Genomic DNA, 24,773 nt, shown 5'->3' with positions numbered 1-24,773 from the left:
TATTCTCTCAAGCATCTAACTAAAATAAACCTCCCAACTTTGGCATGCTATTTAAGCTCACATTAGTCTCAACTACACCACAAAACAATAAGAAATCTCATTATTTAAAGTCCAGAGTCAGTGAGGAAAAATAAAGTTCACCCTTTATATCCACAGACCAAAAGGTATATTCTCAGGGAAAGTGCATTTTGCCAGTGAAGCTGCTCCCTTTAGCCTGTAATCACCTAGATATTCCTGCTCCTGACTTACTCTGCAGAGTGAAATTGGATGTAGAGTAATGTGGAAAGAAACTTTAAGAATCAGTTCATGGGGGCAATAACTTTTGGTATTACTCTTGCTTTGAGTGTCAACACATGTATTTCTTCTGCACATCCTAAGCCTGTATTTCAGAGTGATCTTTGTCAAGTTCTTTGTAAAATTCTCTTCTCCTAAGAATCCATGTGACAGAGTTCCTCAACATTCTGCTCTGCTCTCGGGTGACCTCACATGGAGTATTATGTGCAGTTCTGGTGTCCTCAACATAAAAAGGACATGGAACTGTTGTAACAAGTCCAGAGGAGGGCCACGATAAATGGACTTCCCAGGGAAGTTATGAATGCTCCATTCCTGGCAGTGTTCAAGGCCAGGTTGGACAGAGCCTTGGGTGGCATGGTTTAGTGTGAGGTGTCCCTGCCCATGGCAGGGAGGTTGAACTAGATGATCCTAAGGTCCTTTCTAACTCTAACTATTCTATGATTCTAACACAGAGGAGTGACCACATGACCAGAGAGGAAAAAAGTTAAACAACAAAAAAGCAATAATCTATCTGACAGTATAAGAAATTATATAATAGAAAGAAATGTGCAAAGCAAATGGAACATTTAAGAGTAAACAAATTTAAGGGTATTAGTGGAGAGGATCAAAGCTGCAGCAGGAACTTATCTACTGTTTTTTTTACTATACTGCTGCAAAATGCATAAATATATGTGAAATATTGAAACTATATGTGAAATACTCAATATCACCTGTAGCATATTAATTACATACAGTCCAGTCTTTTTCACTCATCCCTCTCTGCATTGTTTCATCTTTAGTTACAAAATAAAGATTCAGATGGATATTTGAAGAATTATCTCTAGGGGGCATGCAACCAGTATGTAGCCCACCTCAATATTTTAACCAGTAGCTAAGGGATGACATAAAAGAATAACTTTGTCATGGTGACAGCAGAAAACTGCCAAAAATTGCTGGTGTTTAAAGCACAAAATTAGCTGCAGATAAATTTCCAGCACCAAATTCTGAATAAGAGATTTGTGTTTTGGCAAAACTTCACTAGGGGGAAATCCTGCCTGACCAATTTGGTGGCCTTCTATGATGGGGCTACAAAAATGATGGACAGGGGTGGAGCAGTTGACGTCATCTACCTGGACTTGTGCAAAGCATTCAACACTGTCCCACATGACATCCTTGTCTCTAAATTGGAGTGTCATCATTTTGATAGGTGGACCACTCAGTGGATAAAGAACTGGCTGAATGGCTGCACACAAAGACTTGTGGTCAATGGTTCAGTGTTTGGCTGGAGACCGGTAACAAGTGGTGTCCATCAGGGGTCGGTGTTGGGATCGGTCTTGTTTAATATCTTTGTCGCTGACATGGACAATGGAATTGAGTGTGCCCTCAGCAAGTTTGCCGATGACACGAAGCTGTGTGGTTCTGTTGATATGCTAAAGGGAAGGAATGCCATTCAGATGGACCTTGACACAGTTGTGAGGTGGGTTGATGCCAACTTCATGAAGTTTAACCATGCCAAGTGCAAGGTCCTACACCTGGGTCGGAGCAATCCCAGGCACAGCTACAGGTTGGGCAAAAAGGAAATTCAGGGCAGCCCTGCGGAGAAGGACTTCGGGGTGTTAGTCACTGAGAAAATGAGCATGAACCGGCTTCAGTGTCCGCTTACAGCCCAGAAAGCCAACTGTATTCTGGGCTGCATCAAAAGAAGTGTGACCAGCAGGTCAAAGGAAGGGATTTTGCCCCTCTACTCTGCTCTCATGAGACTTCACTTGCATTATTGAGTGCAGTTCTGGTGTCCTCAACATAAAAAGGACATGGTACTGTTAGAACAAGTACAGAGGAGAGTCACGATGATCAGGAGACTGGAGCACCTCCCTTATGAAGACAGTCTGAGAAAGTTGGTGCTGTTCAGTCTGGAGAAGAGAAGGCTGCATGGAGACCTCATAGCATCATTCCAGTATCTGAAGGGGGCCTACAGGGATGCTGGTGAGGGCTATTCATTAGGGACTGTAGTGATAGGGCAAGGGGTAACGGGTTGAAACTTAAGCAGCAGAGGTTTAGATTGGATCTAAGGAAGAAATTCTTTCTTGTTAGGGTGGTGAGGTACTGGAATGGTTTTCCCAGGGAGGTAGTGAATGCTCCATCCCTGGCAGTATTCAAGACCAGATTGGATGAAGCCTTGGGTGATATGGTCTAGTGCCCATGGCATGGGGGTTGGAACTAGATGATCTTAAGGTCCTTTCCAACCCTAACTATTCTATGATTCTATGAAAGCATTGATGCATCAAGGTACGTTTAGGATTTCCTATGGTGAGAATCAAGAAAAAACAAACACTATCATGACTTGTGATTAGTACTCAAGTTTAATGGCTATGAAATGTTCTGCTCGTTGCCCCACAGGAACAGAGGTGAGCTTTGAACTGAGTCTGAATAGCAGGTAACCTAGGAAGAGAAAATGCTCTCATACAAATGATGCTGACATATTTATTTTTATGGGAGAAATCAGCAGTCCGTTAATATTATTGTCACTGAAAGTATAATGACACACTTTCTATTTTCTTTTGCTGCTTGTGTCTGCCTCCAACAGATTTCTATTACTTTATAACAGAGATTTTGCTTATTACCATGTTGGAAAAAAAAATCTAAAAATGCCCATTACACCCTGCTTGACAGTTCTATGAACAAATTTAGTTTCTGCTTGAGGAATTTAAAAATAATTTCTCTTAAATAAGCAAAGATAGTAGTCTAAAAAATTAAGCTCTTGTTTTATGTAAATGTCAAATAATTATATTAGGAATGTGAAAATAAGCCATCAGCAGGAATGCAAATGCTTAGAACAAGATTGGCATTATTATTTTCATAGCCTGTCTGATAAGAGGCAATTTTACAGCAATGAGAGACGCTGAGGCACCCATGAAGTCCAATGACAAGGCTGATTTCTTGCAAAATTCTTGAGCATAATTATGTTTTAAAATTCTGAAGATGCAACAGGCAGACTTTATTCTGATGTAGCTTAATGAAGTGTCCTTCTGTTAACTTTGGTCTGACACACATGTATAAGGGAGATTAAAAGGTGAACTGGAGGAGTTTCTTGAAAAGTCATTCTTTTTTTTTTGTTCTCATTTTGACTTTTTTGGAGGAAAAAATGTAAAATCACTTTAGATCTTACTATTCCAATGTCTGGAAACTTTGGATCAAAAATGAGTAATTCTGTTTTCTATGCTGTTGGTAAGTTTAGTGATCTGACATTCCTCATGTGCTGAGAAATTGCCTTGAAAATGTTATAACTTTCACCTTTAAAATCATCAAAATTATTTACAGTTTTTATATTAATCTGGGAAAAATAAGCCATATGAAACCACAGCTTCCTTACTCTCCTTACGCAGTTCAATTCCCTGTGTCGACTTGGCTTTCCTGCAAGCACAAGATATTCATGCTAATTTATCAAAGCAGTGTTTGCCTGCAAGATTTAACAGCAATTAACAGGGCACAGTTGGCACTACTGGCAATGAAATGTACACATTGTTACAGTAGGTCATAGAAATACCGTTTATAGGGGTTGTAAGCTGAGAGCCCAGTTTATGCTCAGACCTGTCTTTCTCATTTCTGTATGCCATTTCAGTTACCTGTCACAGGTTCCTAACATGTTTGTGTCTGAAAACAAGTACCACAGAAAAATAGTGCACAACAAAAATGGGCCCAATAAGCAATTTTATCCTCCCATTCATTATTGTCACAGCTATAGTATTATGAAACTGATCATTAAGGGTTCTGTATCATAATACTATATCCTTTGAAAAAGATACTCTGGGGGGAAAGCAAGCATTAACATCACCCTATTTTCTACATGCAAGAATTAGCAGCACTGATCATCAGACTCAGAAGACAAATATTCTTTCAACAACGTGTCAAGTGTGTATGCACATATGGAAATTATGCATATACATGGATTGCAGGATAGATACATCAGCAGAAACATCTTCATAGTTTGTGTTGCAGTTATGACAATGACATGGGATGACAGACCTACATTCTGAATCTGTTCTTCTGCCTCAATATGTCAAATGTATAGCCTAAAATAGAGTGCTAATATTAATAAGAAATTGTATTGTCATATGCAATCCTGTCAGCAGCACCTACAATTCCAAGTTAATCAAGAATGGTTCTTGATTAAAATCTCCATGATTAAAATTGAGGACAAGGGTGACACTCCTGGTTCCCAAGGACTCAGTTGTGCAGGTCAGTCACAACAGTTTTGTGGATCTGAACAATCCATGTTCTTGTTTATAGCTGTATAGGAGCAAGTGCATTCATATGTATCAAATAGGACTAGTTTCATGCAACATTACCCATACCCTTAATCATTTATGGTACTGAAACATAATATCACTCAGTGTTAAGAACTTCTGGGTTGAGTATACAATTTACTTCTACAATACCAAAGCTTTATTTTTTTCTGTTTTAATATAAATAAATGTAAGGCTTGCTTTGGGGGATTTTTAAAACATTTTTTAACATTTACCCTATATACCATGTACATATGTGCTCATGTATCTCTTCAAAATCTATACTGCTATAAGCACTGAAAAAAACAGCAGCTTTGAAAGCTAAAAAAGAGAACTTCAGCAGAAAGCAAGTTTTGTTTCCAAAATCCTGTAATTTAAAAATCCAGTGGGTTTTACTTGTTACTGAATTATATAGCTTCCACTGAACACGCTGTTAAAATCCATTATAAACCAAACAGAACTGGATGTCAGCATATACAAATACTCACTAGTTTCAGTAGCTACAATAGTTATGTTGTGCCACATATTTGTTTCTCTGTCCAGTGGTGTTGCCAGAGTTATTTTCCCATCTTCTGCATTAATGTTGAACTGTCTCTCAAGGTCGGTATGCCGATCAATGGAAAACCTACAAAATAGACATCCCTGTAATCTACTTAATGAAGCTGGTGTAATCTATACAATCACAAGACAATCTAGGGAGCTCTCCAAGACCTACAGTTTTATAGCCAAATGCATTGAGAAGCTCAATAGCATAATAATTTATAAGACAAAATGACAAACTGAGACTAAAAGAACTTATAATTATTGCCTAAGGAGTAATTAGCTGTATACCCAGTGTGAAGGTCATGAAATGCCCTCAGGTTCACTAGATAACATCTTTGAAAAACGGTGCTGATCAAGAGTTAATTACATAATCCATCACATTTATTAGACAGTTTCTATTGTATTTCACAGCTACTGATGATAATTTCAACAGTAATGTATTAAGCACACAAAAATGGTGGGCTTCATGGTTATTTTAAAAAGGGCTGAATAATATTATTTTATCAATAAATTTCAGATTAATGAAGCATGAACTATTCACCAAGCATATTATTTGGTTATGGGTCAAGCAGTTCCATGTGCAGAATGCAGTTAGTGAATCACCATTTTCCCATGAAACACTTCAAACCCTGAAGGAATCATTGTTTTATGGATTGACATCACTGATTTTTAACAAAACAAGTTTCATCTGACAGGCATTTGGAGTTTGCAAATGTGAATGTCCAGGTAAATTATGCAGCCTCAACAGAGTCGGCTTTACAACAGGAAGGAGCTGCAGTAGGTTGTTCCAATGGTGCATTAAGCAGGATGATGATTTAATGCTTAGAGCAGGGTCTTCAGGAAAGCTTTTATGTTTGTTCATTTTCGCAGTTATTTTATTAATTCATTATTGGCAAAAAGAAACTAAATCACAAATTAAGCCTTCCAATTTTTTGACAGGAGAGGTATGAAATGAGAGTGTTTAGTGATAAACTATTGATACGGTTCAACAAAAATTGACTTCAAGGGGTTCTGCTGAATCCTAATTGTGGATTTATAGAAAAGCCTTTTAAGCCTTTGTGTCTGTGTATTACAGAACCTAACAGCATGCACTGACAATTTTTACATCTGTTCTGCATTATATCTAGGCATAATAGGGTGAGTTAGGATACAGTATAAGACTGGATCACATTATATAGTGGTCAGAAAAGGGACTCAGAATGTCAGTTCCTCATTACATTTCTACTTTTTGTGAATACGCCGCTATATTCACTGATAACAGACCCAAGAGTATATTTTGTTACAGTGACAATGCACAGTTATCTGAAAATCAGTTATTCCATTCTGGTTTATGCTTTATCAAAAGCAATTTCCAAAAAAAAGTTCTGATTCCAAAGTTCCTTTATATGCTACAATAAACATATTCTGATGAACTCAAAACTCATTCCAGCACAACACAATTGATTTTGATAGACATAGCATTAAGATCTGATTTCAAAGCTTAGATTATGGTGTTCATCTTTTTTTTTATTTCAGTGTCAGATATTTTCATATTTAGAATGAAAGATACATTCCAATTAGATTGCTTCTGTAGTTCATCCAGTAAGATACAATACACATTCAAAAAATTAGTCATAAATTAAGAAAATTTATTAAAATTTTGATGCTTAAATGTTTACAGACTGTGTAACTAAAGACCAAACCTAGCATAATCACACTTGTAAGGTAAATAACAACTAACAGACTGAAGAGTGAAAACCCCTGTTTAATTAGGAATTGGGATTTCTTAGACTAAATTTTTCTGCTTTTAAATTCTGAGAACTAGTTTTACTCACTTAAAAATGAGAAGTTTGGTTAAGAAGAGTGCTAGGAAATATACAAAGTAAAACTCCAAATACATGTGCCTAAAGCTGGGCCCATTCATCTGTATTTGGACATTGAAATAAATTGAATTTCAAGCGAGATCCACACACTCAGTTCTCAATGGTTTAATGGGAATTGTCCTGTCCTCAGCATTTCTGAAAATCAGGTCACTTGTGTGGAAGAATAAAGCTGTAGGTACCTAACTTCAGGCAATTGCATTTGAAAATATACGTTCACCTTATTTTGATATATCCCTAGTTCCAATTAAGGTATTAGAAGTAAAATTCTGATACTAGTGAAGTTAGTAAAAAAAATATCTTACAGACTTTCACAGGTTGAAGATTTTGCTCAAGAAAATATAAGAAAAGCATAATCAACTTTTTTTTTAAGATGTCATCACTTGAAACTCTTTTAATTCTTGATGATTTTGTAATTATGAAGAAAGAACTGATATCAGACATTTATGATTTTTTTTTTACAGTTCACAAATGAAATAAAATATTAAATTCTTATATGTTGCTTAATGTTTACTTGACCTGGGCTTGACAAAGTTTCCATTGAGATATCACACAATTTCTCTCTAAGGACCAATCCTTTTTAAAACTTCCAATCACAATATTCCTGCAGAACAACATTTCAATTATAAAACTGGGAGCATAACATCTGTGAGTTTATTATATTGCATTTCACCTCACCTCACCCCAAGAGTATTTATTCACAGTAGAAAACCAGCATTCAAAATGAAATATTTTTTACATAAGACATGTGGTTTTACAAGATTAAATAAAAGAGGTAAAACCCTCTTCTGGTTTTAATTTGATAAATATTGGGTACAAAAATAAAAAATTAAAACCTGCAGTGACAGAAACCTGGGAAAACTAGTAATACATTTGCAGTTCTGCTTTCATGATAATGGTGCTGTAACTCTCTTTAATAGGAATCCACCATCAGACCCACAAGCTATACATAAAACATACACTTCTCTAAAAGAAAATAATATCTTGGGAAATAGTATCTTTTGAAATTGCCCTAAACCCAGCATAGGTTATTGGGAAGCTTTGGTGTGTATGGGTCTACTATGGTGTGATTATAGGAAGAACTCCACAGCAGTTTAGCAGATGACCTGCTCCTGCACTATTGCCATTGCTGTTACAACTTAATTTGATCTATTCTTTATTTGCACCAATGTAAATAAGAGCAGAAATCCTTTTTTTTGCTGCACCTGCTGAGATTTGAATCGCAGTATTGACATCTCATCAGTGGTAAATCACTACTGTTTATTAATGTCAGGCAGATCGGACATGCTACTTAGTGACAGATAAACAGCTGTACCATTAGGGATGCAGAAAATATCGTATCTAGGTTTTTAAGACCTGCTGTGAATTAAGAAAATGATCAACTGTTGCCAAAGATAAAATCTCTGTCAATATGAATGGGGAAAACCTGCCACAGTGAAGCTTATCTCTCTACAGAGAAAGACACTGAAGGACAGTGATTTATAGGAGGGCAGATGCCGTGTAAGGAGAAAGATTATTATTCATGTTTTTTTTCTGTGCACTTGGATCATGCTTTATCCAAGATAATTTACTGCAGGTAAATAGATCACAGTTATGAAATAACAGAAACATGAAATAAGTACTACTGGCATCAATAGATTTGCATGGTGATGTTCTTTCAAGCCTAATTATGCTGTATGCTAGAACATACTACCCTTACTAAATAAATGATAGTAAAGCTTTACAAACTTGCTTAGCTAAATTCCCTGGGTCCATTTCCCAAGAGAGATGCATGTGACCTAGGTGTGGTAAGATGTGAGTCAGTGATGCATGGCTAGGTTAGAGCGAGACAAACTACTGATCATGTTTACAATTTTCAGCCAAATTTGTAAATCCCTTTCACCAGCAGACTTAAAAGCAAGTCCTTATGTAACATCCACTGCAGAACAGAAAGTAAAGATAAAAGAGAAATTTTGCTACTTATTTTAAAAATGCTGGGTTATGAAAGATATGATATAGTTAGACTAACCTAATAACTGGTATGAAAAGATACTTCATATTCATTGGAGAAGCAGACAAGCCTGATGTACATGGCAGTGATTAGAAAATGGTGTCAGGTTATAACAATTAGCATCATCTCCACAATGCTGACTGCTTGTGCAGCTTAAATTCCTTATGGCACTAATGTACAATGCTGATTTCTAGTACCTAGACTTACTTCAAACATATCTTTACTATGAGTTTGACGCTGTTTGTTTTCATAATGCTTTTAAGAGCTACACATAGCAAAATGTGGTTTGGGAACACTTGCACCATACCATACACAGGAGAAGATGTGTGTTTATCAAAATCAGATAGAAAACACTGATCTGATGAAACTGGAATAACCAATAACCAATTTTGTTCATGTTACATCATCCAGTATCTGAAGGCAGGCTACAAGGATGCTGGGGAGGGACTCTTCATTAAGGACTGGATATAAGGAGGAACTTCTTTTCTATAAGGGTGGTGAGGCACTGGAATGGGTTGCCCAAGGAAGTTGTAAATGCTCAATCCATGGCAGTGTTCAAGGCTGTTTTTGACAGAGCCTTGGATGACATGGTCTAGTGTGAGGTGCGCCTGCCCATGGCAGGGGGGTTGGAATTTGATGATCTTAATGTCCTTTCTAATCCTAACTATTTTATGAGTCTACGAAAAAAGAGAAAATATTGCAAATCAAAAAATGCAAAGTCATATGGGCATAATCATCTCTGACTTTCTGTCTTCAAACCAGGAATGGGTTTAGCCAAAGGAATATAAAACATGTTTTGACAGTCTTACAACTACATGGAACAGGCTCAGCACTGTCAATGCAGACACTAGCAGATTATTTAAAATAACTGTAAAGATACATGCTGATGGTTCAACCCCATGTGACCTCCTACACCCTATTTTTTCTTTTCATTGCTTTCCTGCTATTTCATAAGACTACTCGCGTGGCAAGGAGCACTTTTGTGATTTTGAAAATTATCTGAACTGATAAATCTAACCTTATAAACTGAATTTTACACAAGAATTTTCATAGAAATAAAACTGAATGAGAACAGTGTCATGTAATGTACTGGAAAGCACACAGTATTCCACCTGTATTTTCTTTCGAAGAGAACATTAAAGTAGCACTACCTTATAGGACTGGAGGATACATCAGGGTCATGGGCAGTCACCTGACCAATCACAGAGTTAATAGCAGCATTTTCATGCACTTCCAGTAGGTAAGTAGGTGATGAAAAGACTGGTGGCTCATCAGCATCCTCTACTACAATTTTTACCGTTGCTGTATCCTTGAATGGTCCTCCACTGATGAAGCGAGGATCAATATGAATGTTGGTTGCTTCTACCTTCAGAGTATAGGATTTTTTGGTCTCAAAGTCCAGTGGCTGTTAAGAATGACAAAGATAAATGTTTTTTACTAATGGCCACATAGAAAGAGCAAGTGAATATAATGCTGATGGATGGAAGTTATGTGCATTTAAGCACATTCAGTGAGTTTTAATGTAATCGCTTCCCACTCCCAGAAATCCGACCTGTAAATTTTCTAGGCATATATTGATGTCTGTTTATTAACCAGCCTCAGAGAAAACAAGACTGGTTTCTTGCTTTTCACAAAAAATGTACCAAAATATTCTCTCTTATGAATTATACCATTACAATTACATATCAGAGAAATATTACAAATTTGTTGGTGATGACATAACTTGCATACTAATCATGCACTCAATCAGTGCATTATTACTTGGAGATAAGAAAAAAAAAATTATACTAGCTTCACAAAGAATATTTTATTACTTCCAGAACAATGTGAGAAATGCAAAGAACTAGCACTTAGTACTTGTTGGACCTGAGAGGCACTATGTAGAAAAACGTGAATCTGATCATAGAAGAAAGTACTTCAATATTACTGCATGTCGGGTTTGCACATATATTGCACGTTTCTGTTTATGGGTTAAAATAGGTAGACATCTCTCAATTTCTTAAGACTATACAAATTCATATTTCTTTTGTTTTAGTTTGCAGGTGTTTTGGTTCGTTCGTGGTGTGTTTGTGGTATTTTCCAAAAAGAGAACCATGAATCTGATTACTTTATTCTAATGATATATCTGCCATGTCACCATGTTTCTTTCTATTTTGCAGTTCCGTGTTAGAAGTTGAAAACACAATGAGTTTAAAGGAATGAAATACCAACTAAAAAACAAATCTGTGATACTTTTGAATGTTAGGATTTCTCATTATAGAAGATTCAAGTTTGTGTCTTGAAGCACATCAGTATATTCACTATGCAATTCTCTTGTGTCTCACAATGATTCAAAATTCAAAGATGCAAATTGCCAAGCATTGGAAAGGTATTAAGATTTGCATTACAATGTCCCAGGGATAAAAAGAAAAGGACATAGAAACTCTGAATCTGCAATGCAAATACCAGCAAGAGCACAAATAGGAAACTTTAGGAAGTCTGTCAAAGCCTTCAATATGTGTACTTTCAAATTTTGTTGATTTTTTTTCAGGTATGAATCAAGTTCTAATGGGATTTGCTCTTTCTCACAAATGCTAGTAAACACAAGAAAACCTTGCTCCTTTAGCAGCTCTTAGATTAGGAAGCTTTTGTAATAATGAACAGTGATATATAAATCAGCATATTCACAATCTGCCAGTCATAGCTCCTGTATCATTTTTTGAATTACCTTTCATACGTTTTACAGAAATGACAGTACCCCAACACTATATTAAAATATACCCCAATACATTAAGTCATGCTGAATCAAAACAATATATTGAGAATTTACTCTGCATTGTCTAAAACCCATGAATTTTTGCTGGAAATAATCTGTTCGTGAACAGTACCCTCCATACATCATCTACTGTAGTAGAACCAAAATTATTATTGCTGTCAAAATGAATATACGAAACAACATTATGCTAGAGACTCAGTTATGAAATGAAGCTGAGGGAACTGGGGCAAAAGGCTAATTGCCTTAGTTTACAAAAAAGGCCACAGAATTCAATAAATAACAGTAAGGAAGATCAGGAATGTATATCATAATTTTCTCTTTAGGAAAACAGAGCTAATTTTAGATAAATATACATCACTTTATTATACGTCTACAGCACTGGCCTACTCAGTGAGAAACGTAAAATGCAGACTTTAGACAGGCACTCCTCCTGACCTATTTAATAACAGGTTCAAGTTGAATATTAATTATCTGTACTCATTAATTTTTTTTTCACTGGAATGTCATGTTTTGATGTTCTGGGGTTGTGGGTTTTTTTTCTTTTTTGTTGTTTTGCTTGTTTTTTTTTGTCTCTCTGTTTTTTTTTTTGTTTGGTTTTAAGAAACAAAGATTCATTTTGAATGCTCTATGCTACGTATTTGAGACCTTCTATGCCAGTGCTATAAGTTATATTCATATCCTTTCTTGGAATAGAGCATGAGAATCGGCTCTCTTCTTCCCCAGAAAATAATGAAAATTTAAATCTGCAAATGTTTCATTGACTTTGCTAGCCAAGATTTGTTTTAGATATGCTGTCTCCCCCCATATTTCTGTATACAATTGGGTGTTCCTTCTGTTGTGTACATGCAAATACCTATCACCTTGCATACATCAAAACTGTACAAACATAGAAAAGGTAACAGAGTTGTAGCCTTCTCTAGGGCCCAAATTTGGCACTTCTCATGTGAAACAGCATTGATTTCTTTGATAAGGTTCACTGGAATCACGATTCATTGAGAAAGGAGAATTCAACATGAGAAAAGGTGGAAGACTAAGCTTCTCACACATAAGGGAATTCAAATAAAATGCTGACTTATTTTTGTCTCTGAAAAGTATTTGACCAAGCTATTCAGCAAATCAAATCATAGAGAAAAGATACTTGATTAATACTCAGACAAGATTTTACAGAATTTTACAGCACCAACAAAGAAGATATTAATCTACTCTTCTCCTTTGGAACTAAGGAATCAAAACCTGCATAATTTGACCACCTGGAAGCCCAAGTAAGATTAATGAATTCAGAGCACTGAAAATACTTCTATGGATGTCTCCCCAGTTGTCACCTAAATGACAATTTTGAAGGACATGGCTAATGCATCCCTTTTTTATCACTTCACTATCTTGACACTTGACCTATAGATAAAAGAATCCTAGAAAATCCAGCATTTCATCACAGAGTAGAGTCTGGCTGGTTATTTGTTTGTACAATAAACATTTTTTTATACAAAAATACCATTTACCTTTCTCACTCTAATAATGCCATCCTGAGTTTGGGCATCTGTAGTAATTTCAAATACATCCATTCCATCTCCTTCAATAATATCATAGGATGATTTAGCATTGTCTCCAATATCCAGGTCATTTGCTTTCACCCTGCCTACTGGTTCACCAACAGCAACATCTTCCATTACTGAGAAGTGATACAGACCTTACAAATAAGAAAAAAAGAATAGATATTACACCTGATTCCAGTATCTCTTCCATGCTCTTCATGTGTTTATACTTTCCCAATGCATCTTGAGATGTGCTACTGATACAAACCACATTTACAGAAGTTTGGGAATATTCTGTTTACTGTATGTGAATGTTCGTTTTATGACAGTAATGTCCTTCTTCTTTGCACGGATACATAGTGTTGGCAAACATAAATATTAAACTACTTTCAACACTAACAGTATGCAATATTCTCTACTACAGACACTTTTTCATTAAAAGTTACAGCTTTATGTACAGACATAGAATACAACTATGAAACTTTGGTTTTTGCTCTGTAGAAAATTATTCTTATACTTTAAAGGTGTCTTATATAATCTCAGTTCTTCAAAAAAAATTTTCCCTTTTAATTTGATTTGATCGGGTTTGCTTAACTCATTCCACCTCCCTTTTGTGGTAAGAAACTAACTAAGAAACTTTCAAGGAAAAAATGAATATTTGCTTTAAAGGAAACAACTTCTCATAGCAACCGTCATTGTGTTTACTATGTGGTTGTAGGGTTAGAATAAAATCCACTAGAAAGTGCTAATCAAATTGTCAGCATTTTTCTTTATATTTAGACTCGCTTCAAACCTTCTGACCTAAGAAGTGTCAAAAAAAATATTTAGAACTTGTAATACATTATTTTAAGTAAGCATATTATTAAAATAAAAAAATATTTTTTTACCTCTTGTTATTTCACACAGTTAATACCTGATTTAATCAACTGCAGCACAGTTTAGTAGTTAAAATAGTCAAAAGCAATTCAGGGGCAGCAGATGACACCATTAAAATAGGTTTTGACAAAGGGTTCTGGACTTGTTCTTTTCTGTCCTCACAGTTCTAAGACAATGTGCAGTTTTTACTGTTATGTGCAGCTTGTAGCTTTCTAAAAATAAAATGTTCTGGAGTTGTTGCTTCAACTGTTTGTAGCCTGACTGCAGTAGTAACAGTTGAAAATAAGTAAACTGTGAGGAATTCACGAATAAATATATTAGGTGTACATGCAGTTTCTCCCCAAGTGATTTTATTTTTCCTTTAATGTCTCTATGCTATACTATTAGAGATTATCTGGAGATCATCAAGATTCCTCAAGAATATTCATAATGGCCCACAAACAATGACCAGCCAAAGCAACCAACTGCCTCAGGAGACTACATTATGTGTTCATAATTTCTATTGCTGTCCACATTTTGTGGGTTGAATCTCCAGACACAGCTGATTGCACATTTCAGTTGATATTTTTTCTCTCAGATTTATTGAGATAGTTTACAAAATATTGCAAAAAAATCTATTATGATGCAGCCCACTCCTTTACACAAATTGCTCTCAAGAATTACAGACTGTCCTGTCAAGAAGTCATAGTGCAGAGTTGACCAAAAATCCACATTAAACGTTTCTGAAAACCCTTGGTTTTCACAGCAGTGCAGAGTTCTTCTCAGTATATTCCTATGGTAAACTGCCAGGTTAAAACTTCCGTGACTTATAAAATGCCTCTAAATTTATTTCAAAGAGATCACAGAAGTAGTGAAAGTTCATCTTTTTCATTTCTAAAACCCAGGAGGCTAACACTCTTTGAAATCAAACCATAAATATACATTTCTGCCCTGCCTGGAAACAATCAAGCGATAAAACACTGCTTTCTGAGTTCATTACAATTTATTGTGAAAGCAGCATGTACTACATCTTATGAATTTCTATTTTATTCTGGTTAGACTCTATTGTAAGTTTGATCCTTTTTTATTTTCCTTTCCAGGCAAATGCAACCCATGCTTCAACAGTGTAAAAAAATGTTCAAGACTTGATCAGCTCTTGTTTAAATAAGGCCAGAGTCATGACTAATCTGTAATGCTAGTAAGCATGCCATGAATACTTAGTTTTAAATGGCAGGATTTGTAATAGCATCTAGCTACAATATTTACTGTGGCTCATCCTCATTAAATGCAATATACATAATAATAGAAAGTTACAGTACATGCAGCTGTTTTTTTCTTTCTAATGAAGTTGTCTAACGGTTGGTTGTAACAGGATGGTTGTTCATAGATGGTAGCATGAATTTTTCACTGGAATGTACAAGCTATAACAACTTCAAAGACAGCAACTCTTTGTTGAAGAAAAACTGATCTACATTTTCCATAGGGAAAATATATTTCAGGGATCTGTGATGCAGTCTTCCTCCTGTTACCCAATGTGTCACTGTATCCAGATTACAAGAGAACAGACACTAATAAACTGCACAGGGAAAGTACAGTTTCCTCTATGTATGCATTCACTCCTGTCCTTCCTGCTGAGACCTCCAGAAAATGTACCAATTAGTACCAGTTACATTCCTGATTTTTGGATCAGCTTTTTTCATACTGGCAGGCAAAGGCTTTTTGAGACAGAAAAGTGCTGATACAAATATAAAAGCCAGGTAAGCTGGAAGAAGTAGATCTGTAATCACTGAGTTAGAGCTACAATACATTGCAAGTATAAAAGAAATGTCCCTCTGCATTCTGGTGATATGGTTCAGCCAGGAGTCTCATCTATAAATGTTTACATTATTAGGGAAATTGCCACCATATGTTGGAAAACACTACTACACAAGTGCAAGTAATGCAATGTGACCTGAAGTAAAAATTTATGCACTTATTTTATGAGAGAAAACCTTTTATTGTGCAAAGCATGCTTATCTGCTAAAAAACCTCTCAGATGAGGTAACAAAAATATCTTTTGCAAATAAGCTTTTTCCTCTGCTTATTCATATTTTTCCTCTCGTTTTATCTGCATGTACATTTTCAAGACTATAGGAGAATATTTATCACATGCTGATTCTGGGAACAAACCTATTTTACTCTTTGTGTCTTCAGAAAAGGGCAGTAGTGGACTTTGGGTCATACATATGCAGGAAAGAATTAATTTTGTTTTGTGCATATGTCCCTTCTCAGAAAAACATGCTTCTAATAAAGTAAAAATGGTAAAAAGTCTAGATATGAACATTCTCCAGCCCCCAAACAGACTCTTAATACCTTACATCTTCAGTTTTTCAGAAGCTGGATAAGAAGTTTCTAATAGTGCATTATATTGCACCTATTCCAAATAAAATTGATCCAGTCATTATGCTCTTCCCTCTTCTTTTTCCTTTTTGCCTTCATCCTTGAAATAGGCTAAAGCCTATTCCTTGTAGAGAATCTCAGCAGCATGCCAAATAATTTTAACCTAGCCCAGCAAGATATACATTGAAACCACAGTAGTAAATATGGATTTTGAATTAAAGATCATCAATTATCTGCACTGAGACTTATTTTCTTTGTTTTCTTCACTATTACCAAATTAGTCAAACCTTTATTTCTTTTTTTATCGGTTTTATGTCTTTTACTGGTGGCTTCACTTGTTTGCATGAAATGGAAGCATACATAGCAGCAACTAAAACTAGCACTTAGAAATAAGTGTACTGAAAGCAAATAAATAAATGAAAAAAAGACCCCCAAGTCCTTTTGTGTGGACATAAGAGGGGTAAAAAGGAAAACAAAGAGCTCTGTGCACTGATCCCTCTTTCCTAAGCTCTTAATAAGGCAGAGGACTATTAATCTTTCTCTAGTAGCAGCTACATGTTTTAAAATTACATTACCAAAGCCAGGCAATATGATGATAAAACTAAGAGCTTGATAAAAAAAAAAAAAAAAAAAAAAACAAACAACCTGAAACACTCTATTATTTTCTTATGTAAAACACATACACATAATGGCACTTACTTTGTGCAAACTTTGGGGGATTGTCATTGACATCAGTGAGTGTAATTGTCACTGTTGTAGTTCCAGACAGTCCACCCATATGTCCTCCCATGTCCTTTGCTTGGATGACTACAAAGTATTCTTCTTTGGCTTCTCTGTCCATGTTGGGTAGAGCTGTTTTAATGATAGCTACAATAATGAGGGAAAAAAATATCAGGTACAGAACTACATTCAGTTTTGCAGATACTTGTATGGCTGTATGCAAATATTGGTATAAAAATTGAACTATGAAAAGTCAAGTTAAGTTACCTCTTAGTAATACCAAGGATTAAGAAAAATTTGAAATTTTCAAAAAAGTATATTAGAGGTCACCTACCTTGATATAATTACAGCGCAATGAAATTGCGGTCCAAGTCCCAAAAATTAATCAATTAATTATACGTGTGATACATATTAATGTTCGTATTTTTTTTCTTGATAAATTTCTTGGTTTCTGTCCCACCTATCATAGAAAACCATCGCTTTCCCACAGAATTCACAAACAGAAGAAAAACACACAGCAAACATACTCTGTAAACACGGTTAACCATTTCTGTCAGATTATTTCAAATATTTTAAACCCCAAACCATTATTTAATCAGCTTTTCAATATAATGCAGGCTGCAGCTGCTCCTTTAAGTCCTAAATCAAGCACCTGAACTTCTACTGGAGAATGACAGCGTGTCTTCCAGTATGCCTTTTAGCACAGTCACCAGTATTGCAAAATCCTGCAGTCACTCTACTGTCACCACTCCAGAAGGGTCACATTTTTGGACAATCATCTCAGTAAGCTGATATCGCCTACTTTATTATGTTAGGAGCTTTTAAAACTAGAGTAGTAAAAAGATCTGTAGTGTATCAAAATACAAGATGTCAGTAGGCTAGCAGGAAGGTATCTGCAAGGGACACTCCAATTAAATAGGGGGCCAGATCCACTGCAAACTCCTTTAGGTTTCACAAACATCTAACAAAAGAAATAATAAACCTTTTTTTTTTCTTTCTTAAAATTCTTCACCTGTAACATGGTATTATAGTCACAATATTCAATACAGAAAGTTCAGTAGTAATTGCTTAATGGTAAATTTAAATAGTGTTCATCACAGTGTAGTAATGTCCACCATAATAAAAATATAATAAGCAACTGAAGAAGTCCCACTAAGCCTAGGAGAAACATCTCTAAATGCTAAACTGAAATACAGCGTTTTTTTTTTTTTTAATCCTATTTCTGAATTATATTAAAAAAAAAAAAAGAGAGAAAAGTCATTTGTCTGTGAAAAGAGAGCACACAGTTCAAGTTACTGAATTATCTTAGTGGTTAAGTGAAGTGTAAGAGTGCCCAAGAGGAATCTAATCCACCACTGCAGTGGTTTCTTTAGACCATAGTACTTGAGGGTTCTTATGAGGCATAAAGAAGAGTGCTCTCTTTTCATGGGCCTGAACTCACAGAGCTGAAGGACATGGTTAATGGGCAGACATTGACAGTAACTTGCTGAGTCTTTGCAAGCCACTGAAAAAAGAAGTTAGGGATTCTATATTGTACCGTATATTTTAATAGAGTGGCCAAGTTCATACCCTGGATCACAGATTCTTGTTACTGGGCCTGATCATACATTTCATCATGTTTCACACTCCTGTTTTGGGGGGGGGGGGGGGGGGGGGAGTATTTAACCTATTCTTTATTGAAGTATTGTCAGGAATTTTTAGATGTCAGTCAACACTTACTGTGAATCTGTTGGGTTTGGTTTCTCTGTTGCATCTAGCAACTACTAGTCAGTGGAGACTTCAGATAGTTCTTTTTCTTTCTCGTGGCATAGTTTCTATTAAATAAGCTTACTGGAAATGGCACTCTGGCTGTAATGTTGAGATTATCTATTCATGTATGTATGGTGAACAAATAAATGTTCCTGGTCTTTATCACTAACAGAGATGCATTTTAGTAAATTATAGAATCTGATTAATATTGTAATACGAAGAATCTGATCAGATCTCTTCTTGGCTGCATACAGGACCAAGCTAAGAGCAAGGGGGGTAAGAGTAAGGCATTCAAATAAATGCGATGTGCTTGCTACATAAACCACTATACGTAACACAGTCTTGTAACCTACATTTTTGTACATGATTTCCATATAATATTTTGGGTTGCTTTCTCACTTTTTGTATAAAATGTAATTCTGGATAAAAATTGAACCTTTATCTTATGCCTGGGACTGCCAAGCCAGAGCAATCTCTTGTTCCCAAGGAACTTGATGTATAATCTGTGATTTTTCATTCCAACATGGGGCAAGTGATATTAGGAGAAGCAGTGTGGAAACATGGAAGGCAGGAGAAGTGACCAAGGAGCCACACAGCAGAGTGGCAAGTTGGGGTCCCACTTGGATCCAGGGACAGTGATGGGTCTGTGGCCAAGCTGAGCCACACTCTGACAATCACCCAGTCACAAGGCAGCCATGAAGCCAGGGCAGGAAACCCAGCCAGAGGGTCTGGATCTGGGTCATAATCCAGATATGAGCCTGGGTGCAGATGTAGCACAGTCAGGGGCCAGAAGTAGAACCTCAGCCTAAAAGCATCTCCCAGGCAAATGGACATGAAGCGTTCTTCACAACATTTTATGAAGCAACCCTGAAGCACAGCATTCATGTAATTTAACTACTCTATACTGTCTACAGAAGGGGACATAAGTTATTTTTCAGAACACTGAAAAGCGTGTTTCTGTTAATTTTTTTTTGAATGAAAATAGGGGAGCACTAAAACCTAGAAGGTAATAATAAACATTTATCAGATGTGATAGGTGCAAAATATGTTCAGTGAAAGAGTAGGGCCATTCCCTCTATAGCAGTTTTGGTAAGGAGAGTAAATAATATTTATTTCTAAAAGCATTTAACATTTGTGACTGGTTTGGACTAACTGGTTTATTATTTAGGAATAATAATAATGCATTCTGTGAATAATTCTGTGAATAATTCTGTGAATAATATAGATTAGATGACTCATAAGAAGGATGCCAATGCAAATTTAAGGTATCAGAATCTGGCCCACATTAACTGTTTTCATTAATAGAGCTGATCCAATGATCAATGAAGCTGTATTTCAATGAAGTTTGTATTTAGCTTACTATAACTTCTTTTCCTATTTTTTTTTTTGGCAGAGTTTCCCTTGTTTGCTTTATTTAATTTTTTAACCTAATTTACATAGTTAGGTCTAGCCTACAGATGACTTGAATAAGATGTCACATTTTGTATTCTTCAGTTTTCTCTGAGACAAATTAATTATTTCAATGAAGTGATGATTCTTCCTAGACGTGTATTTTAATTTGTTTCTTAGCCTTCGTCTATGGTTTGAAAGATATCAAGAAGATTAAATACCTTTAAAAGTGCCTAAATCAGAATTACAGTTTCTGACTTTTAAGATATAAAAAATGGGGTGTTTTTCTGTATAAAAGTACTAACACAACCCGTTCTGTCAATAATTTTCTTTATATTCCTATCTACTTTTTCAGTCCATAAACCATTTGACAGAAGCTAAAAATTCAAGCAGTCAAGTTCCAATTTCAAACACAATAAAAAGCTAAAAAGAAGTTTCTTGTTTTAATTACTGTAAGAGGAGATGAAGGCTTTTAAAGATCAAATATTTTCAAACGACACAGGCTGATTGTTACCACTAGTATTTCCATATTTAGAATCTATAGAACAGTGGTTATCAAAAGAGAAGCATACCTCTAATACAGCAAGTTAATAAACAAAAAAAGGATCTATCCTCACCAAAGTAATGTGATTGAGACAAAGACAGACTGATAGCGTTAAGAATAGAGAATTTCATGGACATTTATTTGTTCTTTTGTTTTATTCACAAGTCCTCAGTCTGAGTTCACAGGAAGTCCTGAAACTTTCAATCTGTTTTTAGAAAACAGTTCAGGCTCACCAAATACTAATACGCACCCAGCACACAGAACATTAACACACTGAACATTCAACCTGCTCTACTTCAACCCAGAAACAAATTGAGAATAAAAACATAATCACTTTCAGCATGCTATGATGGATGAAAATGATATGTGCCAAACAAGAGAGTAGTTTAAAATTGAGGGATGAGAATTACTGCAAACTAATGTAAGGCAGGCAGATGCTTGTTGGAAGACTGTACTCAGAAAAGCTATCAATGGCTGACTGTCAAAGTGGATAGATAAATGAAGTGATTTCTAGGGTTTGTTCTGCTTCTAGCATCATTCGGTATTTCCTGAATGATGGAGGAGACGAAGAACTTAGCAAGTCTTTCAGATGCCACAAAGCTGGGAGCCATTGCAAGTACTGGAAGAACAGGATTAGAGTTCAAAGCAATTTTTACTAACTGCATGGTCTAAAAAACCAGGATGTGACTGAATCTAGCAAATAAAAGTATTTTGTGTGGGTGAAACAATTAACCGCACAATTACAACAGAGAAGATGACTCAGAAGGCAGAAACAACCGTGGAGTCAAAAATGAGCTGAATATGAGTCAACAGTTTTTGCTGAATAAAAACGCTCAAACATTTCCTGGTATATTAGCTAATACATTATATGAAAGGACTGTAGAAAAATCTTTCCCATTCACTTATATTGGTAGGGCTGCACCTAGAATGGTGTGTCTGCTTTTGAAAAACAGTGGTTTGTATAGTTAGGGAAGCGTGAGGAAAGACTTTATATCCAAATACATAAAAACTACTGGAATCTACTCTCCTTTTCCACCAGGGATAAGAGAAGAAATTATGAGCCTAAAATATAAACCACAAAATGGGTTTAAATTGCAGCAAGAGAGATTTCAGTTAAACATTAAGGGAACACTTTCTAAAACAGAAGGTAAGTACAAACAGAAGGCTGTTTGAAGAATTTGTAGTATTTCCATTACTGAGAGTTTTTAAGAACCTATCAAACAAACACCTTTCGAGAATGAGAAAAGCTAAACCTGATCCTTTATTGAGGCAAGGGCACTCAACTGCATTCTCACCTGAGGTCTCTTACATCTATATTGTGTAACATAAGACTTTCTCTCTATTCTCTCTATTCTAAAATATTTCACAAACCTTAGTCCTATGAAAATATTTGATGGACATGTAGTACAACCACTGAACAGATACCTGCATCATAATTTGGCTGTAGACCCTCTGTCTAAAGCTGGAAACATCAGGAAGTGGGTTGAAAGGTAAAGAAATCAAGAAGCAAACTATTTCTTCAAAGAATGAAAACACACCCAATATTGTAGCTGTGGAAGTAACTGCTTTTTTTTTCTCTTTTTTGGCTGAGTTGCTTTTCCTAAGCAGCTATTGGTGTCACACTGCTCAATAGCAAATAAAACAGCTGTAGAATGGGATTTACTTTTACAGTGGTCCTAAATGCACACACTGAGCAATTTGCACAATCTGCCTCACAACTTGAATCGGTTAAAATGTACCCCTGTGGACTACTTTCAAAAACCTATTTGGAAAAATATACACTGTCTCACACTGAAAAAGATCAGGGGAAAAGCAGCAATGTGTCAGAGGCTATAGCTGATGAAAAGAAGCAAAAGGAACAATAGAAATAAGGATCTGTTTTTCACTTTTTGCTTTCCACTCCATTTATGAAGGAGCTTTTTATCATAACGCCATAAAACTACACATAATAATAATTGAGAATGTGGAACAAAACCAAGAAAGCACTATGCAAAATTAGAATCTGGCCTTGAAAAGCCTTTCTTAAGCATCTCATTCATCTCACACATTTTGATGAAGACTTCCTGCTATGTCAACTTTCCTTTCTTCATTTTAGAAGACCTAAGTAATTGCTTTGATCTTCTCTCTGTGCTAAAATCCTGGTGGAGATTTTTATTAAATATAACAGTCATTTAGGGCCAAAACTCCTGAAAAATCAATCTTATAATTTCTTCAGAGAGCCCTGAAATGCATTCTTTGTATTCCCATAAAGCACACTGACTTCAGTGACGTTTTAGCAGTCAATAAAAAAAGATTCACTTGGAGATCTGTGGAAAACCTTACCATAATTTGAAAAAAAATTAATAGAGCACAACTAACTTTCTTGAAAATTAAAAAAAAAAATGGTGATGGGATATAGAAATACCGATCCACTACATTTAATTCAATTTACTTTTCACAGAAATGATTTTGAAAACAAAAATGAAAATTATAATCAAATGTTTGCATTTCTTATTTAGTTCTAATGCCTTAGTATTTTTACATTAGCAAGACAAGAAAAATATTTTCAATCTCTAGAAAAGTTGGCTGCAGTTTTTTACGAAAATGTCAATTTAGAGAGTTGTCTGAACTACATTCAAATGTAGATATATTTCAGATCAAAGACACTGACCACAGTAAAAACACTCATGAAGTGAGTAATTGAATATTATGTTACAGCATTTTATGTTGAGTGATTCTGTGCCATATTTATATTTGTAAGAGGGAGGCCAAAGTTGTACATACTTTAACATGAGCATTTTTCAAAATTGAATGGGGAAGATGGTTCTGCCTTCCTTTCTGTTAAACTGCAACATGGTCAAATATAGTTTTATTAATTATTGTTTCTTGTGTAACCAACAATCTGTTGTATTTTCTTTTTCAGCCATACTACTTCCATGTTTACGTTTTCTGATTTTGCTTCTAAGTAGGCCTTGCAATTTTGCCTTAGTGCATAAATTAACACTTCCTGCCTCTCTCTACCTATATTCTTCTTGAAGAATATCATACAGGATTTGTCCAGATAACATCTATTATGATGTTGCCTTTTTAATTCAGATGAACTTGTATGGGTAAATAGCTTTCACCTTTACTTACCAGCCATTCCCTGGGACCAAGTTTCACTGACATAAGCCAGAGGATCACCCTCTCCCCAACAAAGAATGAGTGTGGTAAATATTCATTCTGCACTGCATTTATGACCTTGTTCCATTAGGATTTTATTTGTAATGATCCTTTAATGTGCATAATTACAGTAGACACTTTACAGAAAGTAGCCTTGGATTCATTTTCAGATGCTTTCCAATTTGAGATGTGTAGTTCAAATTCCTCTAACTCCATCTCTTGAAGCAAAATATTATTTAGATATGTAGCCCGTTTTCTGACTCAGCATGAGGAAAATGATTAAGTCCTAACTATCTCACTAGCTTTCTAAAATGACAGAGATATTACTCTGAAATGCAAGAAAGGTGTAGTATCAGCTTTTTTGTTACTAGTATTAATAGATAAATTTGAGAAGAAGAAATCACCTTTTTTCAAATGCCAGTCTGTCTTGATCTCAAGCCACTTGTTTTTACCAAGTACAGACCATCGTAACTGTTTTTGAACATGTCTGCAGTGATTTTATACTTCCTTTATTAATCTGAAAAGACTGCTCTTGTTGCTGCTGAAGGACCCAATCCTACATACTTTATCCATAATAGTTGCCCTTTATACTTCTAAGTGAAAAGCAAGGACTGAAGGACTGACCCTCAGGTCTGCTGCACTAATGGTCTGTCAGTACAACTGTCTCTCCTAATGGGCTGTCATCAGGCAACTCTTAAAATAACCATGAAATCTCCATACAGAACCCTTAACAAAACTCCTAAGGTTGCATAGCACACTTA

The 24,773-nt window shown here is 35.6% G+C and overlaps 1 protein-coding gene across 2 annotated transcripts in view; it reads right to left on the bottom strand.

Moving 5' to 3' along the window:
* Positions 1-24,773, bottom strand: part of CDH8 (cadherin 8) — a 153,521-nt gene that overhangs the window by 46,202 nt on the left and 82,546 nt on the right. For both annotated transcript variants that reach the window (XM_005152164.3, XM_031051747.2), the window contains 4 exons: positions 17,169-17,336; positions 13,203-13,390; positions 10,100-10,353; positions 5,045-5,181 (listed from right to left, as the gene is read on the bottom strand). In XM_005152164.3, coding sequence (XP_005152221.1) covers positions 5,045-5,181; positions 10,100-10,353; positions 13,203-13,390; positions 17,169-17,336 — 747 coding nt within the window. The remainder of the gene's footprint in view (positions 1-5,044; positions 5,182-10,099; positions 10,354-13,202; positions 13,391-17,168; positions 17,337-24,773) is intronic.

Source organism: Melopsittacus undulatus, chromosome Z (genome assembly GCF_012275295.1).
Source record: "Melopsittacus undulatus isolate bMelUnd1 chromosome Z, bMelUnd1.mat.Z, whole genome shotgun sequence".
NCBI lineage: Eukaryota > Metazoa > Chordata > Aves > Psittaciformes > Psittaculidae > Melopsittacus > Melopsittacus undulatus.
Note: the sequence above shows the minus strand (reverse complement) of the source record. Positions and strands in the feature narration are given on the sequence as shown.